A 20,392-nucleotide genomic window follows, 5' to 3' on the forward strand; every position below is an offset into this window, starting at 1 on the left:
GACTTCAAACGTGAACCGTCAGCGCCGCCATTTTGAAAACTGTTTACACAGCGGCCGGATCGCCATATCATTCGAATTTAGATTAATTTTGAGATTTGCCAGCTTCGTCAGTGACGGCGTGTCAGTCCTGCGTGCTGTGGCGCGTCCACCTGAGTGGACTCCAGCACGTGAACAAGGCGCACCTGAGCTCAATTAAGGGACTGTGTGTTTACGCCTATTTAAGGACTGTGCTGATGCATTTGCATTGCGAGGTATTACGATACGCATGTACGCGTTACCGAGCCTTTCTGCCCGTTGTCTTGATTTCCTGTTTCTCGTCCTCGCTTAGCCTTTGATGTCCTGTTTGCGCCTCGACCGACCCTGTTGCCTGTATTCTCGTTTTTGATCTAGCCTGACGTTCTGGATTGTTTGCCTGCATCGGTTTTGTCTCGCTGTATATATATTCTGCACTTTATTAAACCGTGTACTTCTGCACATGCATCCGCCTCCCTCGCGTACGTGACCTGGAGATTATTCCATACGACTTCGAACCAACCTGGAGAAGAGAAGAGTTGAAAAGACGACAGGATAAGGACGAGTCCGTCGCGCTGGTATTTACGTCATTACTGTCGCACAATTAAAACGTGCCGGATCAGGCGGCTGGTGGGTTTTCAAAATAAATACATGCATGTATTTTTGTGATAAATGCATATTATACTGAGCACATTTCCCACATAATCCTCACTAAGGTTTCGGACAGCGCTGCAAAATGGCGTCCTCACTATATAGTGAGCAGGGAGCGATTTCGGGCACAGGGAAAACGTCGGGCTTGATCACATCAGCATTTGAAAGAGGGCGCGCGCGTCTTTTGACAACGTTTGCACATGTCGGTCACTTTGATTTCCGCTGTACGTTTTACTTCCGTCCTACGATGCCTCGCACAGGTCTCAACGAATCTGGTTTACGGCCGTTGCTTTGACATACGGACTGATATATATTACAGAGCATATTTCAAACACTCATAACTTGCTATAGCAGTGACAAAATAGCGATCAAAAATGCATTCCAACATTTTATAAAATGAGAGAAAAAGAATTTTGGTCATTTAAAAAAAAAAAAAGTGCTTTCAGTTCTTCTTTAAGAATACAAGCAGCGATTTTAATCATGAAAAACAAGGTTTTTGTAAAAGTGTCACTTTTTCTTCAGCAAAGGAAGTGATTTATTTATTTATTTAACCCTTTGGTGACTGACCCCTTGAAAATGGTTCCTCCAGGAACGATGACGTTTCAGTTGTCAAGACAACGGAAAAACTAAAATACAAAACAGAAAGATACGTCACAATGCTCTTGTGCACAAAACAAAATGCTCTTGTATTTTAGTTTTTCCGTTGTCTTGACAACTGAAACGTCATCGTTCCTGGAGGAACCATTTTCAAGGGGTCAGTCACCAAAGGGTTAAAATTATTACTCATTCACCAGAATTAGTGTTAATGATATTAGCTAGATGTTACATGTTCTCATCTACATAAAGTCAGAACATAAAACAGTAACTATTTATTAAAAAAAAAAAGAAGGATGAAATGATAAATTAAAATGTTCGATGCTGTGATGTCTTGTAAGATTTCAGCTGGGTCAGGTATAACTTGAGTTTTGCGAACACGACCACATGACCTGAACAGCTGTCTTTGCTTTGTCGACTGACAAGATTTAGCAATGAATTCCATTTGTAATTAATTCATTTGATGGCCTTTTGGTTTCGTTTTCAAAAACTGTTCTCACTAGACAATGATAAAAACAAGTTCTGCTGAAAACGGTCCTTTCTGGAATCTACTTCATTTATTTCCACACCTCCACACTTATCTGATCTCTTCCTTAAAGTCTGAACAAGTCGGCAGCCCGTCTAATCGCACGGATCTGATCGTGTGGACGTGGGAAATGAAATTTTATTCCATTCCAGACTTTGTCTGACCGCTGCATGTTCAGACAACGATGCAAGAGTTGAAGTGAAATGAGACTTTACTCAGTTTTGCGTTCAGAGTGAAATGAGAATTTTGTTCACTGTTCCCTATAGCGTGCAGTCATGTTTCCACATCATGGACATGTGCCACTCGAGGACCAGCATGTACGATGCGGTGAACCGCAACAAAGCCCCGCCCCCTCTCATGAAACCTGTCACACTACCCAGCGGCCCCAACATCGCGGTCTTCAACAAAATACCCTCCATGCACTCACAGGTATTTACACTCAGGATTTATTTTGGACAAAGAGTACAGTGAAAGCTGTTTACTTGACCTCGTCGCCCTAATGAAAGAATAAGGGTGGTTGTTTTTGCGTCCTGTTAATAAATAAAATAAAATATGCAGCTTGTATATAGTGTGCGTGCATCCTATACTACAACTACTGCACGTTTAAAAAGGTATTAAGGTGACTGAGACATGAACAGAAATTTTGTCAAGCCAGAAAAGGTCTTACGGACTTTCTTTAACTTCCCCACAACATGAGTGATTCCGATCACACACACTTTCCTGAAGGTTTCGTGAAATTCTTGTGTAATTGGGCAGAAATCGAGTCGTTTCCATGTTTATACAATGACACATAAAATGAATCCTGTTTAAAAGGAGCATTTATACAGGTTTAGAGCGTTATTTCGAAACAGCTTTGGCTCATGAATGGTTTAGAAATCTTTGTCACCCCAAAACCTTCCCTTGGGTTTCCATTATAAGGATTTATCCATACAGGACACTTTTCCATGGTATAAAAGCATGTATTCTATTCCCTTCGAGCAGGTTTCATTTATTTGGTTTGATAGCATGCAATATTTAGCATATCGCTGATCCGACGTGTATTACGTCACTCTACCCAATGGAGAATGAGCGTTGAATATGGTTTACGATATCGCATGGTTGTCAAGAGAGTATGATGTGTCACATCGGAGACGTAAAACTTCCGTGCTGGCGAGCGACTGTGACAATTTGTAAACGGACATGGCCGCCAGGTTTGTTTCGTTAAATATGGAAGATTTTGAGAGAATTTTGAAAGAGAAAGACGCGTTGAACACCCGAAAGGAATGTGTATGTATTATAATATTATTGGCTGTGTTTTGTTTTTTTTTCGTAGTATGTCAGATGTATATTCCATTTAGCTACTCGTCTTCGACTTGTTCAATATCATGCTAGCTGAATGGAATATATCTGATATATCACTCAACGCCAGCCAGTATTATTTCAATGTTCCACTGGGAAATGTTTCAGTTCTTGTATGTGGTAAACACACAAGCACTGGAGTATTCTTTTAATTGCGTATTATTCCTACAAATGTCCCATTTTCATTCATTTATTTAAAGTATCCAAAAAGCTACCTTTTTTTACGTGCATTTGTATTATTGAGTAAATTAGTTTTCAATTTTATCTTTTATTAACAAATGACATTTTTCAGTCGTCCTCAGTCCAACTAGTACTGAGTTTGTGTTTTTGACGTTGTCTATTATACCCCCACTTTTTTTTGGGGGGGAGGGGGAGTAATATACTGGTTTACCTCTGTCTGTCCGTCCGCCCGCCCGCATCTCCGTCTGTCTGAAACACCCTTTTTCTCAGCAACCACAAATCATAGCCACTTGTTTCTGAGCTTCAGCTTGGGGTTTGATACAGTGTATACCGTTTTCACGTCTGTCGCATAACGACTTCCTGTTTACCGACTGAATGTATTTATGAAACGTGTAGCGTGGATTTACAAAATTTTCATAACATTTTTCTGAGCAACTACAAATCACAGCTGCTTGATATTTGGTACCGAGCTTCAGCTTGGGGTTCTTTCCCGTGTACACCGTTTTCAGGTCTGTCGCACAACGACTTTCTGTTTACCGACTGAATGTATTTACGAAACCTATAGCGTGGATTTTGACGCTATTTCAAGAAGCAAAATGCTATTTCAAAATGACCGTTTACCAGGGTGCTGTTTGAAATCCCTGGGGAGAGACACTGCTCTTTACTTGCTTGTTTCAGGGGTTATTTATTTGTTGAAGTCAGCATTCACAATAAGTGTCCTATTCTTTCGATTGCTTGCATTCCGATATCAGCGGGGGGGGGGTACGTAAGTGAGCAATAGCTCACAGTTGATCTTGTTTGTTTTTTTTGTATATTAATCTTTAATACTGCATGTTTGCCTTTTGTGCTTCCCTTCTGCAAGCTTAGCAAGTCACGGTTTGTGTTCCTGAGAAACACTAGAACATGACGTCTGTCTGTCTGTGTCTGGATCTAGGCTTTGGCTCCACCTGCACCGCCTGTGGTACATCCTGGCATTCCCCTGCAGACAGGAAGTGCACAGTTTGGCTGCACTGATTCTTTTCAGCAAACGCTCATCCTTTGCCCACCAGCCATTCAAGGTAGCATTCTGAAATAAACTTATTCCTGTAGTTTAGTACAAATCTTTCAGCTGAGATTAGGTGTAATGCATTCGCGTTCCTGAAACTTAAAAAAAAAAAAAAAAACGTCATTTTGCAGGAATCGGGTCCAACCCTAACCAGCCGTCAGGATATTCGGTGCGGATGGATAATGCACTGCCGCTGGTGACTCAAGCTCCAGCCATCCAGTCTTTACCTCTCAGACCAGGAGTCATAGCACAGGTCAGAGCCCATATACTGTAACGTGCAGCAGTCTCCTGTGTAAGATCTGAACACTTAGTCGGTGCCTGAACAGGTTCAGGACAAAAGTCGACCTGTGGTGTTTTGTTCTGCTTATTTAGAAATGTGTTAAATTTATTTCATTCCGATCAGTGTTTTTGATTTCCTATGAGGAGGTTTTTCTTTGTTTTGCAGCAGCCGTGGTCCAACAGGACTCCGCAGATCCTGGTACCAGCATGGCAGCAGGTGCCTCCTCCACCCACCACACTGCCCTCGGACACTGTCTCCTGTCCTCAGAGGAGAGGGGACTGGGGGTAAGCGACTTGGACACAATGCTCAACACAAGCATCCAGTTTTGCCTAGTTATGTTCTCTTTAACGTGGTCCTGGTTTCTCTTAAGAGTTCTTTTTCGTTCCATCTAGACATAAACTGTCTGATCATTCTGAAGGTTTATAGTAATAACGTTGTTTATCATGTGGCACGAGCTACCGTACTTCCAGTAAAATTGTGCGCTCTGATTGGTTTCTTGCCGGCGGAATTTTCCCGTAATGCCTACGGCTCGGTCTGGACCGTCAAGATCTCGGTCTGATATTTTCCGGTAAAGACCTCGCGCTCAGTTAATAAGTAGGTAGCATTGGGTTCTTTCACATACGTGAGCAAACCCCGTCAAGGATGTTTCTAAATGGGGTAAAAAAAAAAACAAACTTGGCTGCAGCAAGGGTCCAATTTCACTGTCAAATAACTCGACTCCTTCAGGGCAAATTTATGAACGTAATCCAATAATTCATAATCAAGTAAGGGATTTACACTCATTACATCAGTTTAGACAATAATAATTATTTGGCTATGTTTTGGCACAATGGAGCACTTGCATGTGACGTCACAGCCGATCCAGATTGTGACAGACGCCATCTTGTCGGTCAAACGCCATATTCCGCCTTCTACTTCTGGTTCTACTTCTGCTTTTACTTCTACCTTTTCTTCTGGAAAACCCTACTATATACAATTCTACTACAACGGCTGCGGCTACAAGCTCTCCCTACCTGTGCACGTTTTTTGTGTGTATTTTTGCATGTTGTTCGTCTGTACCAGACTTCAATATCCACTACAACCGTATGGACTTACTGGACATTGGTTTCCAGCAGAAAATGACGGTTTGTAGCGATTTCCATCGCATGCACAACATTCCAGACGAGAGAAAAAAAAAAACATTCCGGACGAGATAGCGAGACCAGCGGGGTCTCTGTGGATTGTTATCGGAAGCAAAGCGAAGGAGGCGGTGCCGGGAGCGGAAGCAAAAGCGAGGCTGCAGAGCCGGCCTGTTGACTAAGCTCAGAAAACAGCTACTCAAATCTCCACTGCTAAGCCTCTACCTCTCCAACGCCAGATCCGTGTAAACAAGACGGACGATTTGGAATTACCTTATTCTATTCTACACGGAGTGCAGAATTATTAGGCAAGTTGTATTTTTGAGGATTAGTTTTATTATTGAAGAACAACTCTGTTCTCAGTCAAACAAAAAGACTCATAAATATCAAAGCTGAATATGTATGGAAGTTAGAGTGGGGTGTTTTTAGTTTTGGCCATTTTAGGAGAATATGTATGTGTTCAGGTAACTTTGACTGTGCAGAATTATTAGGCAACTTAATAAAAACCAAATGTGTAGCCATTTCACTTATTTATTTTCACCAGGTACACTGATATGACAACTCCAGATTTGCAAATAAACATATCTGACATTCAAACACAAAACAAAAACAAAATCAGTGACCAATATAGCCACCCTTCTTCATGAGGACACTCAAAAGCCTTCCATCCATAGATTCTGTCAATTTCTTTATCTGTTCACGACCAACATTGTGTGCAGCAGCAACCACGGCCTCCCAGACGCTGTTCAGAGAGGTGTACTGTTTTCCCTCTTTGTAGACCTCACGTTTTATAATGGACCACAGGTTCTCGATGGGGTTTAGGTCAGGTGAACAAGGGGGCCATGTCATTATTTTTTTCACCTTTCAGACCTTTACTGGCTAGCCACGCAGTGGAGTATTTGGACGCATGAGATGGAGCATTATCCTGCATGAAAATCATGTTCTTCTTGAAAGATGCTGACTTTTTCCTATACCACTGCTTGAAGGTTTCTTCCAGGAACTGGCAGTTGGTCTGGGAGTTGAATTTGAGTCCATCCTCAACTCGAAAAGGTCCAACAAGCTCGTCTTTGATGATACCAGCCCATAGCAGTACTCCACCTCCACCTTGCTGGCGTCCGAGTCGGAGTGGAGCTCTGTGCCCATTACTGATCCAGCCACAGGCCCATCCATCTGGCCCATCAAGAGTCACTCTCATCTCATCAGACCACAGCACCTTAGAAAAATCAGTCTTAAGATATTTCTTGGCCCAGTCTTGACGTTTTATCTTGTGTGCCTTACTCAGTGGTGGTTGTTTTTCAGCCTTCCTTACCTTGGCCATGTCCCTCAGTATTGCACACCTTGTACTCTTTGACACTCCAGGAATGTTGCAACTCTGGAATATGGCAGAACTGGATGCTAATGGCTGCTTGTTAGCTTCACGCTTGATTTTCCGCAGATCATGTGCAGTTATTTTGCGCCTTTTTTTCCCCACACGCTTCTTTCGACCCTGTTGACTATTTGCAATGAAACGCTTGATTGTTCGGTGATCACGTTTCAACATCTTCGCAATTTCAAGAGTGCTGCATCCGTCTGCAAGACATCTCACAATTTTATACTTTTCAAAGTCTGTCAGATCTCTCTTCTGACCCATTTTGCCAGAGGAAAAGAGGTTGCCTAATAATTATGCACACCTGATATAGGGTGTTGATGTCATTAGACCACACCCCCTCTCATTACACAGATGCACAGCACCTGATATACTTAATTGGTAGTAGGCTTTCAAGCCTAAACAGCTTGGAGTGGGACAACATGCATTAAAAGGATGTTGTGGTCAAAATACTCACTTGCCTAATAATTCTGCACTCAGTGTATAATCGGTTGGTCAGTGCTATACTCAATACTTAAGTGACTTACCCATCCAATGAGGATTCTTGTTTACAAGATGCCACATCTGAGTCGCTGACAAATCCTGAATTTCTGTAAAGATAACTGTCCAGAGATTTATAAGCATGCAGTGCTTCACCACTGAACAGCGAGGGAAAGTTAATGAGGTAATTATACACGTCTGGGTATTCCGCTGGCAGTTCAAAATCCGGTCGTGAAAACTCCGTCCGGAAAGCCATAAGGGTCACAAATCTGTAGATCGTTTATTTTAGACATGTATCTAGTTATCTGTTCATTAGAAAAATGAGCCGTGTAGTCCGTCGGTTGAAATTGATCCATTCTGTACACGAGTGCAGCAGCATTCAGCGGTGTTTTTGACTGACAAGATGGCGGTTGTGTACTTTCCGGTCACGTGACTGCAAGATCTCTATACAGCTTTTTATCCCTAACTTATGTTCTTTGTAGGCTGATTTGGATTTAGAGTTATTGAGGTGTTGGATTAAACCCATTAAATTTAAGGCACCGGTCAAACAGGCCAATAATTATACAAACTCGATGATAAATATAACTTGAATAATAGTGTGTTGTGATTTTTCAATATTGAAAGACCACCAAACATTTCCCAAAGCAAGTAGAAGGATATACTGTTGTGCAGTTGTTGCATCTTAGGGTGTTTTCACACTTGGTCCCTTTCAGCCATCTAACCAATCTCAGATCGATGACTCAGCATTTTTTGCGCATATGTGAAAACTCCAACCGTACCCAGACCCCTTTAAAGCGAACCGAACCGAGACCACCTCAGGAGGTGGTCTCAGTACGGTTCGCTAAAAATCAACGGTACGGTTCGCCTAATCTGCGCATTGTGAACAAAAAGCGCACCGGGTTCACTTCGCCTTTTTCACTGTAGTTTAACCTTCTTCGTTTGCCGTAGTTGGTCACGTGACTGTAGCAGGGAAACTCAACTTCCTTTTGGAACTTACCACAGCCGCTGGAATAAATCTATTTTCCTTAATCCGCACTATTTTGATCAAAGAATACAGCAGGGCAAGCATGGCAGCAGACATTTAGATTCAAGAGAAAATTACCCAGAATTCCATGCACTGGGGGTCTGAGGGCTCTAGAGGACCTGGTGTGAACAGAAAGAGGACTGAGGCCACATCAAAGCTTAACTGGACCAGAAAGAGAACCCAGTCCTCTTTGTAATAAATTCACAGTGTGAACACAAAAAGAACTGAGTTCTTTTTCTGTTGGTCCACTTTTTGGTCCACTTAAAGAGGACTGAGTCTGGTTCCTTTAAAGGGGACCAGGTGTAAAAACACCTTTAAAGTACATCCTTTCTTGAGCAAGTGCTTGGCCCCCCCTATGGATAGTTTTACGAGTGCTCTGTTGGTCTTTAAACAAAATCACAATTACAGGTTAAATTTGTGATCATTTTTACACTGTTCACACTAGGGCTGAATCTTGCTTTCAAAAAAATAAATCCGTGAGGTTCGACTTTTTGTTACGATTATGTTTGGATGTATACTGCAGTGACTTATTTAGTTCTTCTGAGTCTAATTGTCATTGTAATTCACATTTAATGTGAGTTAAGTAGCAGTTGATGATCAAGTATACTTTTAGGGTCGGGCAGGAAATGACAGCTAATAAATAGTGCTGTCAAGCGATTAAAGTATTTAATCGCGATTAATGTCGCGACTGTCATAGTTAACTCGCGATTAATCGCAATTTAATCGCACATTTTTGTCACAAGAAAAACCATTGTAATTCTCTTACCAGCATAAAAAAGTGAATGGGCTTGTTTTGTACCAGTGTTTTTCTTATTGCAAAGCATAACACGTCTTGACACAGCCACTGCAAAATGAAACCTAAGCTGAGCACTGGGGCTCTTCGTCCCGAGACTAACAAGAGAACCATGAGTGAAGTGATCTACTGCTTGAGTTAGTCTATCAGAGAGACAGGTTACACAGTGACGGTAGGCTTGACATGCTTGATTATAATATAAAGTACACTATTATGTTAACTTGAAGTTGTTCGTTGATAAATATTGCATTGAATCTGATCTTTACTGTTTCAGCTCACTTAACACATTTTGTACTTTTACACTTTCTGCCTGTTGATGCGTCGCGCTGTCCAATCAGAGGCGGCCAAATTTGCATATTACAGGAAGGATTTCTGGGATAGCATTGAGTTTACAGTTCAGAGGGATCTGGCTTCTTTAGACGCTGTCTTCTTAAAACTGAATGAATATTTAAAAAGAGCCAAATGAGCCAGTCTTTTGAACGGCTCTTTTCAAAGAACGGATCACAAAGATGCGGATCCCATCAAAGAGCCATAAATCCCATCTCTACTAGCGCGCCCTGCCCGCGCTGGTTCTTTGGGGGAGGAGGGCAGAGGACTCTGGCTGTGCGGGGCGTGGCTAGCTGCTATCGGTTTTCTAAGCAAAGTCTCTGTTCCAAGTTCCTGGCAGTTTCAAAAGCTTATGAAAAACCTACATCATGTCACAGAGCGTTAATCTCACGATAAAAAAATTATCGCTGTTAAAATTGAGTCAAGTTAACGCGACATTTTTGACAGCACTACTAATAAACTCTCTTAATGGGGCAGAACAGCACATGTACAGACACCCTAAACTATTTCAAGAGTTGGGTGTGGCATGTTTAATACAATATGATGTTGCCTCCCTGAGCTTGTTTTGCTTGTCATAAGGGTTGTTCCTGGCTGTGTCTTCTCAAAATATGCTGGTTTGGTGCTGATCCATGCATCTTGGCACGGTATCCTGTGGTCGTTTTATAATATCAGCTCGACTTTTCTGTAGGAAAGTGCGTTCACACACCAGCCATTATGGTTCCATGATGCCGCAACCACTCGTGCCCAGTCAGATGGCTGTATCTGCGCACCAGCCCATGAACATAGGCATCGCTCACGTGGTGTGGCCTCAGACGACTGCCAACAAGAGCAGCAAGCCCAGTCAGAACAGGTAAGCGATTATCTTAAGCTGTTAGTGTGTCACAAGTTACACAGTTTAATCTGATTGAAGGGTTGCATGTTTTGCAGGAGTGTGAATACGTCGCACTACACAGAAACGCATACTTCAGCGTGCCTCTCACCAAAGACTCAAAGACAGGACGTCTTGCGAAACCCAGAGGCGGTGCTTAGGGGCAGGGAGGCGGAGTCGCAACTCAAGAAGCAGCCAAATCACATAGAGACTGAGGAAGAGAGCTGCTGTAAGACGAAAAAGCAGAGCTCTGAGGAGCAGCTGTCGGCAGCCAATCAGCAACGAGAGTCTATCGTCATTGGCGAATCGCTGAGCCCGGTGGTCAGCGTTATTAGCATTAGCAGCGATACAGATGATGAGAGGGATACAGAAGAGCAGAGGTGTTCCTCGAACACGTGAGTTTAATTAACAGCCAAGAATTTGCATTTAGTGCCGTTAACGTTTCGGCTTAAAAGACGAGCTTGTTTTTGTTGCAGTTTAGGTCACACATATCAGCGGGCTCTTAAACAAGCTTTTCTGCATTTTGTTCATATTTGCTGTTTAATACTGGGAAAGTGCATGCAGGATTTGTTTGAACCTTCAGGTGTTATTTACAATCCTGACAATCTGTACTGTCGGAAAAATCTAAACTATGCTCTTAATCACGGAGTTCTGTTGGCACATCATAGTGCTCTTTCAGGTTTGATGATTAATACTTAATCTTTGTGTGCTTTCAGATGTAAGGGCAGCCCAGATTGTGAGGCGTGTAAGGGGTCTCTGAATATGGAGCGTGTGTGTTCGCTGAGCAGCCCAGACAGCAGCCTGAGCACAAGCTCCTCAGCCTCAGTTCAGTCCAGTCCTTCACCCTGCAAGAGACCCAACAGGTAACGCACAGGTTATAGAGTTAACACAAACATGTCTGCTGTGTATGGTGCTACCGCGAAGTAGCTGCTAATAATAACAAGAACATCAATGACGGCGTAGCTCGCTCCGTCTAGTCCAGAAAGAACGATCTAAAGTGGGCCACCTTCCTTGCGCAAGTGATGTACACAATATACAAGCTGCATGGGAATACCGACCGATTTGCCAGAAAGAATCCAAAACGCCGAGGAATTGACCGAGAAGAAGCGATGTGTGTTGAACTGCTCATTAAGGCTCAATTAGTCCAGATTAATAATTGTAATGACGCAAATCTACGTAGACGTTATATACCGTACACCAGACCTGGGCATTTTACGGCTCGCGGGCCGCATCCGGCCCTTTGGTTCATTCTGACCGGCCCGCCTAAGGTTAATTAGAAATTACAAAATAAATGTATTTTCTAATTTTACCTCATGCATGGACTGAATGTGCATTGCTTTTATTTTGAAGTTGTGTTCAACAAAAACGCAACGCGCGCGACATGAAATTCCATGAAACCTAATCCCGCGATAACTACTTCCGTAATTTGTCCAGACCAACCACAAACTTGTATGTCATCCTTCAAACGGTCCAGCCAATCACATAGTGTGACGTCACCAGCAGGCGCCGGAGCCCGAGCCGATCTGATACCTACACCGAATCGACGTTTTCAGTGATGAAGTTTAACAAATCCAGGTATAGATCCTCTCTCACCGATAATCATCTGTCAGCTGTGCTTCGCATCTCCACCTCAGACATTCAACCTGACTCTGATGCACTCGTTAAAGACCAACAGAGACGAGATTTCTCTCACTGAACAAATAAAAAACTGAAAAACACCAAATGAGGTGATTAGACTACAAATGTGGGCATCATTATTATAATATCTTGCTTAATATTTGGAGTAGAAAGACAATATTGTGATGTCTTTATTGTGTTTTGGGGTGAATGTGACTGAAAAAAAAATGGTACAAACGTTCACATTTTGTTAATCATTGTTTTGGGAAATTTGATTGAATAAATGACATTTTCTGTAACCTTTTTTTTTTTTTTTTTTCCATACTCTTACCAGTTTGTAAAAACAATGTTATTTACTGCTTTATATAAAGAAATACAATTAATATTATGCAGAATTTAGTTCAGCCTTTTGGTCCGGCCCTCCACAAAATTTTCTGTTTCTCATGTGGCCCCATGGAAAAAATAATTGCCCACCCCTGCCATACACTGTAGGTACCCCTACCTTCATGGCAGCAAGACTCGAAATCAGTGAAGAAGCGATTTGTGTGGAAACTGCTCGTTAGGGATTGATTGATTACCCCATATCGAATTGAAATTATGCAAGTTTGGGTAGAAGCCATATGCACCCCAGGCAGACCTACCTTCCTGCCAAAAAGAATAAAAATCAGTGAAGAATTGAGAGGGGGAGAGGAAGCAGCAATCAGCAATTTTTTTTTTTTGGGCGAAATGTGGAGGACGACAGACAACACATGATGGCGTAAGCTGTCAGCTGGATGAGCTGCTAATAGCTAGATTTAATGTTGTGGAATGTCCAGAGAAGAAATGAGTTCCTGTTATGACTTTTATGTCAGAGCAGCTTGGAAGTTTTAATGCAGCAATGTGGAGGATAAATTAAATGAAAATGTATGGATAAATAAATAGAAAATCCCACATTCAATGAGCTACTTGTAGCACCGAGATGAGAATAACATTGTTATAAACTAGTACTTAATGAATTGATAAATACACACTTGAAAGCAGAACAAACCGCGCTCCTAAGGTGTCGTTTGGTCCAGCAGTGTTGGATCTGCTGCATTTTATTCCAAAATCTCTTGTTCAGATGCAGAAACTCGCCCACTCGAGGGTGCTGCTGATCTAATCGATGAAATTCCTCCTTTCCTCTAAAGGGGTGTTCACACGGCAACTTTTACTCCGGTGTAGCACCGGGGCTGCCCCGGTAGAGCGTTCACACGGTACAAAGTTATACCGGTGTAGCCCCTGAAAGCTGCTTAAACCGGTGCAAATCTAACCCTGCTCGGGAGGTGGTTTAAGAAATTTACTCCGGAGTAAATGCTAGTTTGCAGGGCAGCACCGATTATAAAATGGGACGTCTGAATGCTACAGGGGTAGACTCGCTACGCGTGAGGAGAGTTGATGGTATTTTGCGCTTCCAAAATGGCGAATATCAACAACAACAGAACAGTCTTCCAGTGTTGCCAGATTGGGCGGTTTTAAGTGCATTTTGGTGGATTTGAACATATTTTGGGCAGGAAAACGTCAGCAGTATCTGGCAACACTGGTGTCTTCATCCACATTGTTTTCCTGGCGCTTGGTGATGCCATGACAACCGGGAAAAGGAAGTACATTTTCACGCATGCGCATATTTCGTTTCCGCATTATTACTATCGTATAGCACGGTCGCAAAAACTGCCGTGTGAACGCAAGTGGGGCTGCACCGGTGCTCTCTCTAGTAAGCAGGTTTGTGACGTGTGAACGCTCCACAAAATTTACACCGGTGTCAGATATGGACCCTTTTCACGTGACTTCACGACAAACGCGGCCGCCATTTTGGACATGTACTACCAGTAGTTTACCACAGCCAACATTGAGGAACGGCAGCAAAGAAAGTTTTTACTTTCAGCAAGACTTCCATCATGCCACTATATTGTTGTGCACCTGGATGTAGTAACCATCAACAAACAAGGCAAGGGTTATCATTTTATCGGGTCCCGACGGAGAAGACGGATAGCGGCCATTAACAGGAAAGATTGGCAGCCCTCGGCATACCAACGCTTGTGTAGTGACCACTTTGTTGGAGGTTAGACAAATAAAATTAGCCAGAAAAGGCATTACATTGCTGTTAACATTCTGTGGCGGCGAGTGTGTAACCAAATAGGTTAAAATAACCCATTGTAACCTCTTTGTTCTTCTGTAGTAGCTATTGTTGACTAGCTAATGTCAACAACATATGTTACTGTAGCAATGTTTACGTTCAGTCATTTGGATGACTGTTAAAACCTTTCAGTCTCAAGTTTTTCCTTTACTGTATTTACTAGTTTACTGTAATTATGATCCGGCAGCTATTTACACCGGATCCAGTGTAAATAGCTGCCGGAGCCAACGTCCGAGGTTCCGGAGCGCGCTCCGGCTTGCTCCCCCTCAAATTAAGCAGTGCGCTCCGGCTTGCTCCCGGAGTGCTCCGGCTGAGGTTCCGGAGCGTACGTCAGTGAACAATCCTGGTGGAAGCAGGTAAACGTCGTTCTCTAAGCCTGCTAACCTCAATTTTTGCAAATACCTCTCCCTCTGCTCGCCCTGGAAATGCCCTACGTCGCTGGATAGTGAAGGTGTTTTCTGCATCTCGCTCCTTTTTCTTATGTTTTTCGTTTGTCGCCTTCCTCGCATTCAAACCGATTCGAGCCGAAGTCCACTACATGTCCAAAATGGTGGTCGCGTTTACGATGGTCACGTGACTGAAAAGGGTCTATATCGCAACAAAATACATCGGTGCAGCATCGATGCAAATATGTGCCGTGTGAACACCCCTTAACTGTCTTTATTTGCATGTCACCAGCATGTCTGAGGATGATGGTCACGAGAGCGGCTGCGACACTGTGGACGGCTCCCCAGCATCAGACACCCACAGTAGCCCGTTTGCCGAGAGACGCTTTCTGAACACCAATCAGAAGCAGGGAGCCGAAACGCAGCGGAGCAATGCGCGCACAGAGACGCAGATAAAACCAGCAGTCAGGACTGTGGTGGTGCCACCGCTTAGAGTGATCAACAACAATAACAACCAGCAGCAGCACAGCAACACGGGTAACACACACACACGTGTACACGCACACTAACCAACCTGAACTTCCTTTGGTGAGAACGTGTTCAGTTTAGCTGATTATCACTTGTATCTTTTTAAATGCAAGTTTCACTTCACTGCTTGTGGTGGTGCTCACACTCCGGTTCGGCGTGTGTATGAGAGAGTATACGTGGTCACAGCCCATATGTCTGCTTTGCAGGTCATAGTGGAGAGGCAGGAGGTTACCACAGAGGCTATTGCAGGTGATTATGGGTATTGAGTGCACTGTGACCCGTGTGTCTTGTGCACTGCATCCCAGCGTTGAGTGCAAAGCCTTTGTTCATTTTTTTTTCCCCTTTTCCCCCTTCTATTGACTACTTCTCCTGTCCTCCCGTCGTGTGCCCATTCCCTTTCTTTCTCTGTTTGTGTGCTGATTGTGTGATTTGCATGCAATTAGGACATAAGGAACAGAAGAAATCGTCACTTTAAATACAGCAAACCGGCCCACTGGCAGTGTGTAGGTCTGATACGACACTGAGGTTGGAGAGTGTAATTTTAAAAGCGTGCAACCAGGTTATGATGTGTTTGAGAGGCGCTAGAGGCCTTAGTATTGAAATTAATGTACGTTCAGTGGCTTGAATTTGTCAAGCCTGTGATTTATTTTTTAGTTCATGGTTGATATTTGTCAGGGGTGGAAAAATTACCTACCCGTTATTTTGCGTTAAATTTATCCAGCTTATCTGCTTTACATTCACAGTTGTCAGGCAGACAAGTGGGTTCATTCAACAACCAGAGACGGGGGGGAACTACTTTCTGTTAACATGTCCATCATTATTTGATGCATTCAATTTACAGTGGCGCTTGAAAGTTTGTGAAGCCTTTAGAATTTTATGTTTCTGCATAAATATGACCTAAAACATCAGATTTTCACACAAGTCCTAAAAGTAGATAAAGAGAAGCCAGTTAAACAAATGAGACAAAAATATTATACTTGGTTATTTATTTATTGAGGAAAATGATCCAATAGTACATATCTGTGAGTGGCAAAAGTATGTGAACCTCTAGGATTAGTAGTTAATTTGAAGGCGAAATTCGAGTCAGGTGCTTTCAATCAATGGGATGACAATCAGGTGTGAGTGGGCACCCTGTTTTATTTAAAGAACAGGGATCTATCAAAGTCTGATCTTCACAACACATGTTTGTGGAAGTGTATCATGGCACGAACAAAGGAGATTTCTGAGGACCTCAGAAAAAGCGTTGTTGATGCTCATCAGGCTGGAAAATGTTACAAAACCATCTCTAAAGAGTTTGGACTCCACCAATCCACAGTCAGACAGATTGTGTACAAATGGAGGAAATTCAAGACCATTGTTACCCTCCCCAGGAGTGGTCGACCAACAAAGATCACTCCAAGAGCAAGGCGTGTAATAGTCGGCAAGGTCACAAAGGACCCCAGGGTAACTTCTAAGCAACTGAAGGCCTCGCTCACATTGGCTAATGTTCATGAGTCCACCATCAGGAGAACACTGAGCAACAATGGTGTGCATGGCAGGGTTGCAAGGAGAAAGCCACTGCTCTCCAAAAAGATCATTGCTGCTCGTCTGCAGTTTGCGAAAGATCACGTGAAGCCAGAAGGCTATTGGAAAAATGTTTTGTGGACTGATGAGACCAAAATAGAGCTTTTTGGTTTAAATGAGCAGTGTTCTGTTTGGAGAAAGGAAAACACTGCATTCCAGCATAAGAACCTTATCCCATCTGTGAAACATGGTGGTGGTAGTATCATGGTTTGGGCCTGTTTTGCTGCATCTGGGCCAGGACGGCTTGCCATCATTGATGGAACAATGAATTCTGAATTATACCAGTGAATTCTAAAGGAAAATGTCAGGACATCTGTCCATGAACTGAATCTCAAGAGAAGGTGGGTCATGCAGCAAGACAACGACCCTAAGCACACAAGTCGTTCTACCAAAGAATGGTTAAAGAAGAATAAAGTTAATGTTTTGGAATGGCCAAGTCAAAGTCCTGACCTTAATCCAATGGAAATGTTGTGGAAGGACCTGAAGCGAGCAGTTCATGTGAGGAAACCCACCAACATCCAGAGTTGAAGCTGTTCTGTACGGAGGAATGGGCTAAAATTCCTCCAAGCCGGTGTGCAGGACTGATCAACAGTTACCGGAAAGGTTTAGTTGCAGTTATTGCTGCACAAGGGGGTCACACCAGATACTGAAAGCAAAGGTTCACATACTTTTGCCACTCACAGATGTGTAATATTGGATCATTTTCCTCAATAAATAAATGACCAAGTATAATATTTTTGTCTCATTTGTTTAACTGGGTTCTCTTGATCTACTTTTAGGACTTGTGTGAAAATCTGATGATGTTTTAGGTCATTTATGCAGAAATATAGAAAATTCTAAAGGGTTCACAAACTTTCAAGCACCACTGTAATGTAACGTGTCCTGATTGCTTCCTTTTGGTTCCTGCTGCACTGGACATAAAAACCAAGGATGTGGTTTGGTTGTTCATGGGAACAATTTTTCCTCAACATATTCATTCGTGTCAACAGATGCAAGACAGTCTTCCCATAATCAGAAACAAAGAAGGATGTGGAAACTGTGACTAAACTGAGCGAAGCGCACTACAGTACAGTACAAACCCTGCGATGTCACAAAGCTCAAAAATGAAGACTCTCTAGTTCAAGTCATGTCTTTACACGCAACGAACGAGACATCACAGCTCAAAGCTTAGCCAGGGAGTTCCTGCCTCTTTAACACTGTGAGCATGATGTTTCATCAGCAGAGACAGGATAGACTGGACATGCATGAAAGTCGTCCTTCCCAGGGATTCAAGTACCTGCTTATTTTTAAGTTTATACTTTGAAGCAAAAATGCATTAATTGCTGCTTTTTAGAAAGCACGTACGTACATAAATCCATTGGTGCTTTAATTTCTCATTGGGCTAGCTCAGCAATTTATTTCTCATATCTCATTATCTCTAGCCGCTTTATCCTGTTCTACAGGGTCGCAGGCAAGCTGGAGCCTATCCCAGCTGACTACGGGCAAAAGGCAGGGTACACCCTGGACAAGTCGCCAGGTCATCACAGGGCTCACACAGACAACCATTCACACTCACATTCACACCTACGCTCAATTTAGAGTCACCAGTTAACCTAACCTGCATGTCTTTGGACTGTGGGGGAAACCGGAGCACCCGGAGGAAACCCACACGGACACGGGGAGAACATGCAAACTCCGCACAGAAAGGCCCTCGCCGGCCACGGGGCTCGAACCCGGACCTTCTTGCTGTGAGGCGACAGCGCTAACCACTACACCACCATGCTGCCCCCAATTTATTTGTCCACCCTTTTTTTTTTTTTTGTAGCATCACTGGCAAAATAATTACTTCGGCTGTGTTTATTTTATTACAAAATAAAATCTCTCAGATCTCCGAATGCACAAAGCGCTCAATGCATGAGCTTGATACTGTAGTAAGAACGCTCTGATCAGAATTCACTGCACGTTCACTGGCTCTTCTCATGCAGTCGAGTAGATTTTTCGGTACAGGCGTGTGAGTAATGGCTGCAAAAACGATAAAAGCTCTCCATCTGGCTTTTTCCAGCTGATGAGCCACAGCCGAGCTCCAGAAGACATCTCTGCGATGAATGAATGAGTACTTAATGTGCTCCTTTGCTGCTGCAGTAATGGATTGTCTCACAAACGTGTGGTCCGTCATCCATATGGATCATGTATATAATATTTTGGTGACGAGTATTCATGTTGAGTAATAACAGCTATGATTTACTCGCAAACATGAATGTTAATAGTGCTCAGATTCGAGCGAAATATCAGAACGGAGTGATCAATCACGTCAGTACTGTGTGATGAACGGAGTCTTTTTCAGCAGGGAGGAAGTCAGAGCCTGTGTGTATAAATGAGTGTTTCTTTACAACTGTTAAGTTTGATTTATTGTGATGGATTTCCACTTTGATGTCTTTTCCCTGTTGTACTATTGTGCTTGTTTTCTTTTACTTAGTTGTTTTTCTTCTCTTTCAGTGTTCGAGTTGTCATGCCAGTTGCGAGGACGATGCGCTCCCGGCCGGTTGAGTCTGCACTCCACTCCAAGTTTGCCCCGCCAGCACAAGATCACTTCCACATTCCAGCAGCAGCAGCCACCTCTGGGCTTTGGCCAGGTCTCTCCCTTTGCCTTTTTTCCACTCTCTTTCACTGTCAATATAGGAAGAGCTCAGTTTAGTGGAATGTGTTTTTAAAAAAGTCCAGGTTTCCCATTCTCCTGTGTTTTCCTGTGCTTGTGAATCATACATTTATGATTCACAAGCTTTTTTTTTTTTTTTGGGAGTCAGCCAAGTAAACCTCAGGCTTCGAAACGATTTTGATTCTTGAGGAACGATTCAGTATTGGACATTATCATGTGACCTGTAAGGACCCCTGCGCACGCTCTTAATAAAACCATTGGGAAAAGTCACATGACTGGGCAGGTACGGGTTTTTGAATCCGGTCCGGAAAAAGCCCTACACAGCCCCGGACCCGTTTCCCTCGTTTCCATTTTACTCTGAATTGTTAGTTTGAAAAATGAACGACACGACTGAGCACAGCGAAAGTGAACTTTATTATCCAGGTAATTTATCAGACACAGACCTAATTGAACAAGCTGAAATTGTCGAAGAAAATGGCGGGGGAGGGAGGACTTTTGAGCAAAGAAATTTACTTGTTTATGCAAGGACAGCAACAAGAAAACGCCATTTAAAAAAAAAAAAACTAAGTACGACATGAATATTTTCAAAAGATTTCTTGCTGAAGTTCAGGAGGAAGGAGACATCAATTGCTTGCTTTTATTTTTATGTGTATATATATACTACCGTTCAAAAGTTTGGGGTCACTTTGAAATGTCCTTATTTTTGAAAGAAAAGCACTGTTCTTTTCAATGAAGATCACTTTAAACTAATCAGAAATCCACTCTATACATTGCTAATGTGGTAAATGACTATTTTAGCTGCAAATGTCTGGTTTTTGGTGCAATATCTCCATAGGTGTATAGAGGCCCATTTCCAGCAACTCTCACTCCAGTGTTCTAATGGTACAATGTGTTTGCTCATTGCCTCAG

At 42.8% G+C, this 20,392-nt stretch overlaps 1 protein-coding gene across 2 annotated transcripts in view; it reads left to right on the top strand.

Annotated features, from left to right (window-relative positions):
* Positions 1–20,392, top strand: part of hipk3a (homeodomain interacting protein kinase 3a) — a 148,074-nt gene that overhangs the window by 120,296 nt on the left and 7,386 nt on the right. The window contains exons 7-15 of one of the 2 annotated variants that reach the window (XM_060928286.1): positions 2,050–2,212; positions 4,236–4,359; positions 4,478–4,599; positions 4,792–4,910; positions 10,423–10,584; positions 10,662–10,997; positions 11,319–11,465; positions 15,050–15,294; positions 19,324–19,460. In XM_060928286.1, coding sequence (XP_060784269.1) covers positions 2,050–2,212; positions 4,236–4,359; positions 4,478–4,599; positions 4,792–4,910; positions 10,423–10,584; positions 10,662–10,997; positions 11,319–11,465; positions 15,050–15,294; positions 19,324–19,460 — 1,555 coding nt within the window. The remainder of the gene's footprint in view (positions 1–2,049; positions 2,213–4,235; positions 4,360–4,477; positions 4,600–4,791; positions 4,911–10,422; positions 10,585–10,661; positions 10,998–11,318; positions 11,466–15,049; positions 15,295–19,323; positions 19,461–20,392) is intronic. The other variant, XM_060928287.1, reaches the window with a different exon arrangement.

This window comes from Neoarius graeffei, chromosome 8 (genome assembly GCF_027579695.1).
Source record: "Neoarius graeffei isolate fNeoGra1 chromosome 8, fNeoGra1.pri, whole genome shotgun sequence".
Classification (NCBI taxonomy): Eukaryota; Metazoa; Chordata; class Actinopteri; order Siluriformes; family Ariidae; genus Neoarius; species Neoarius graeffei.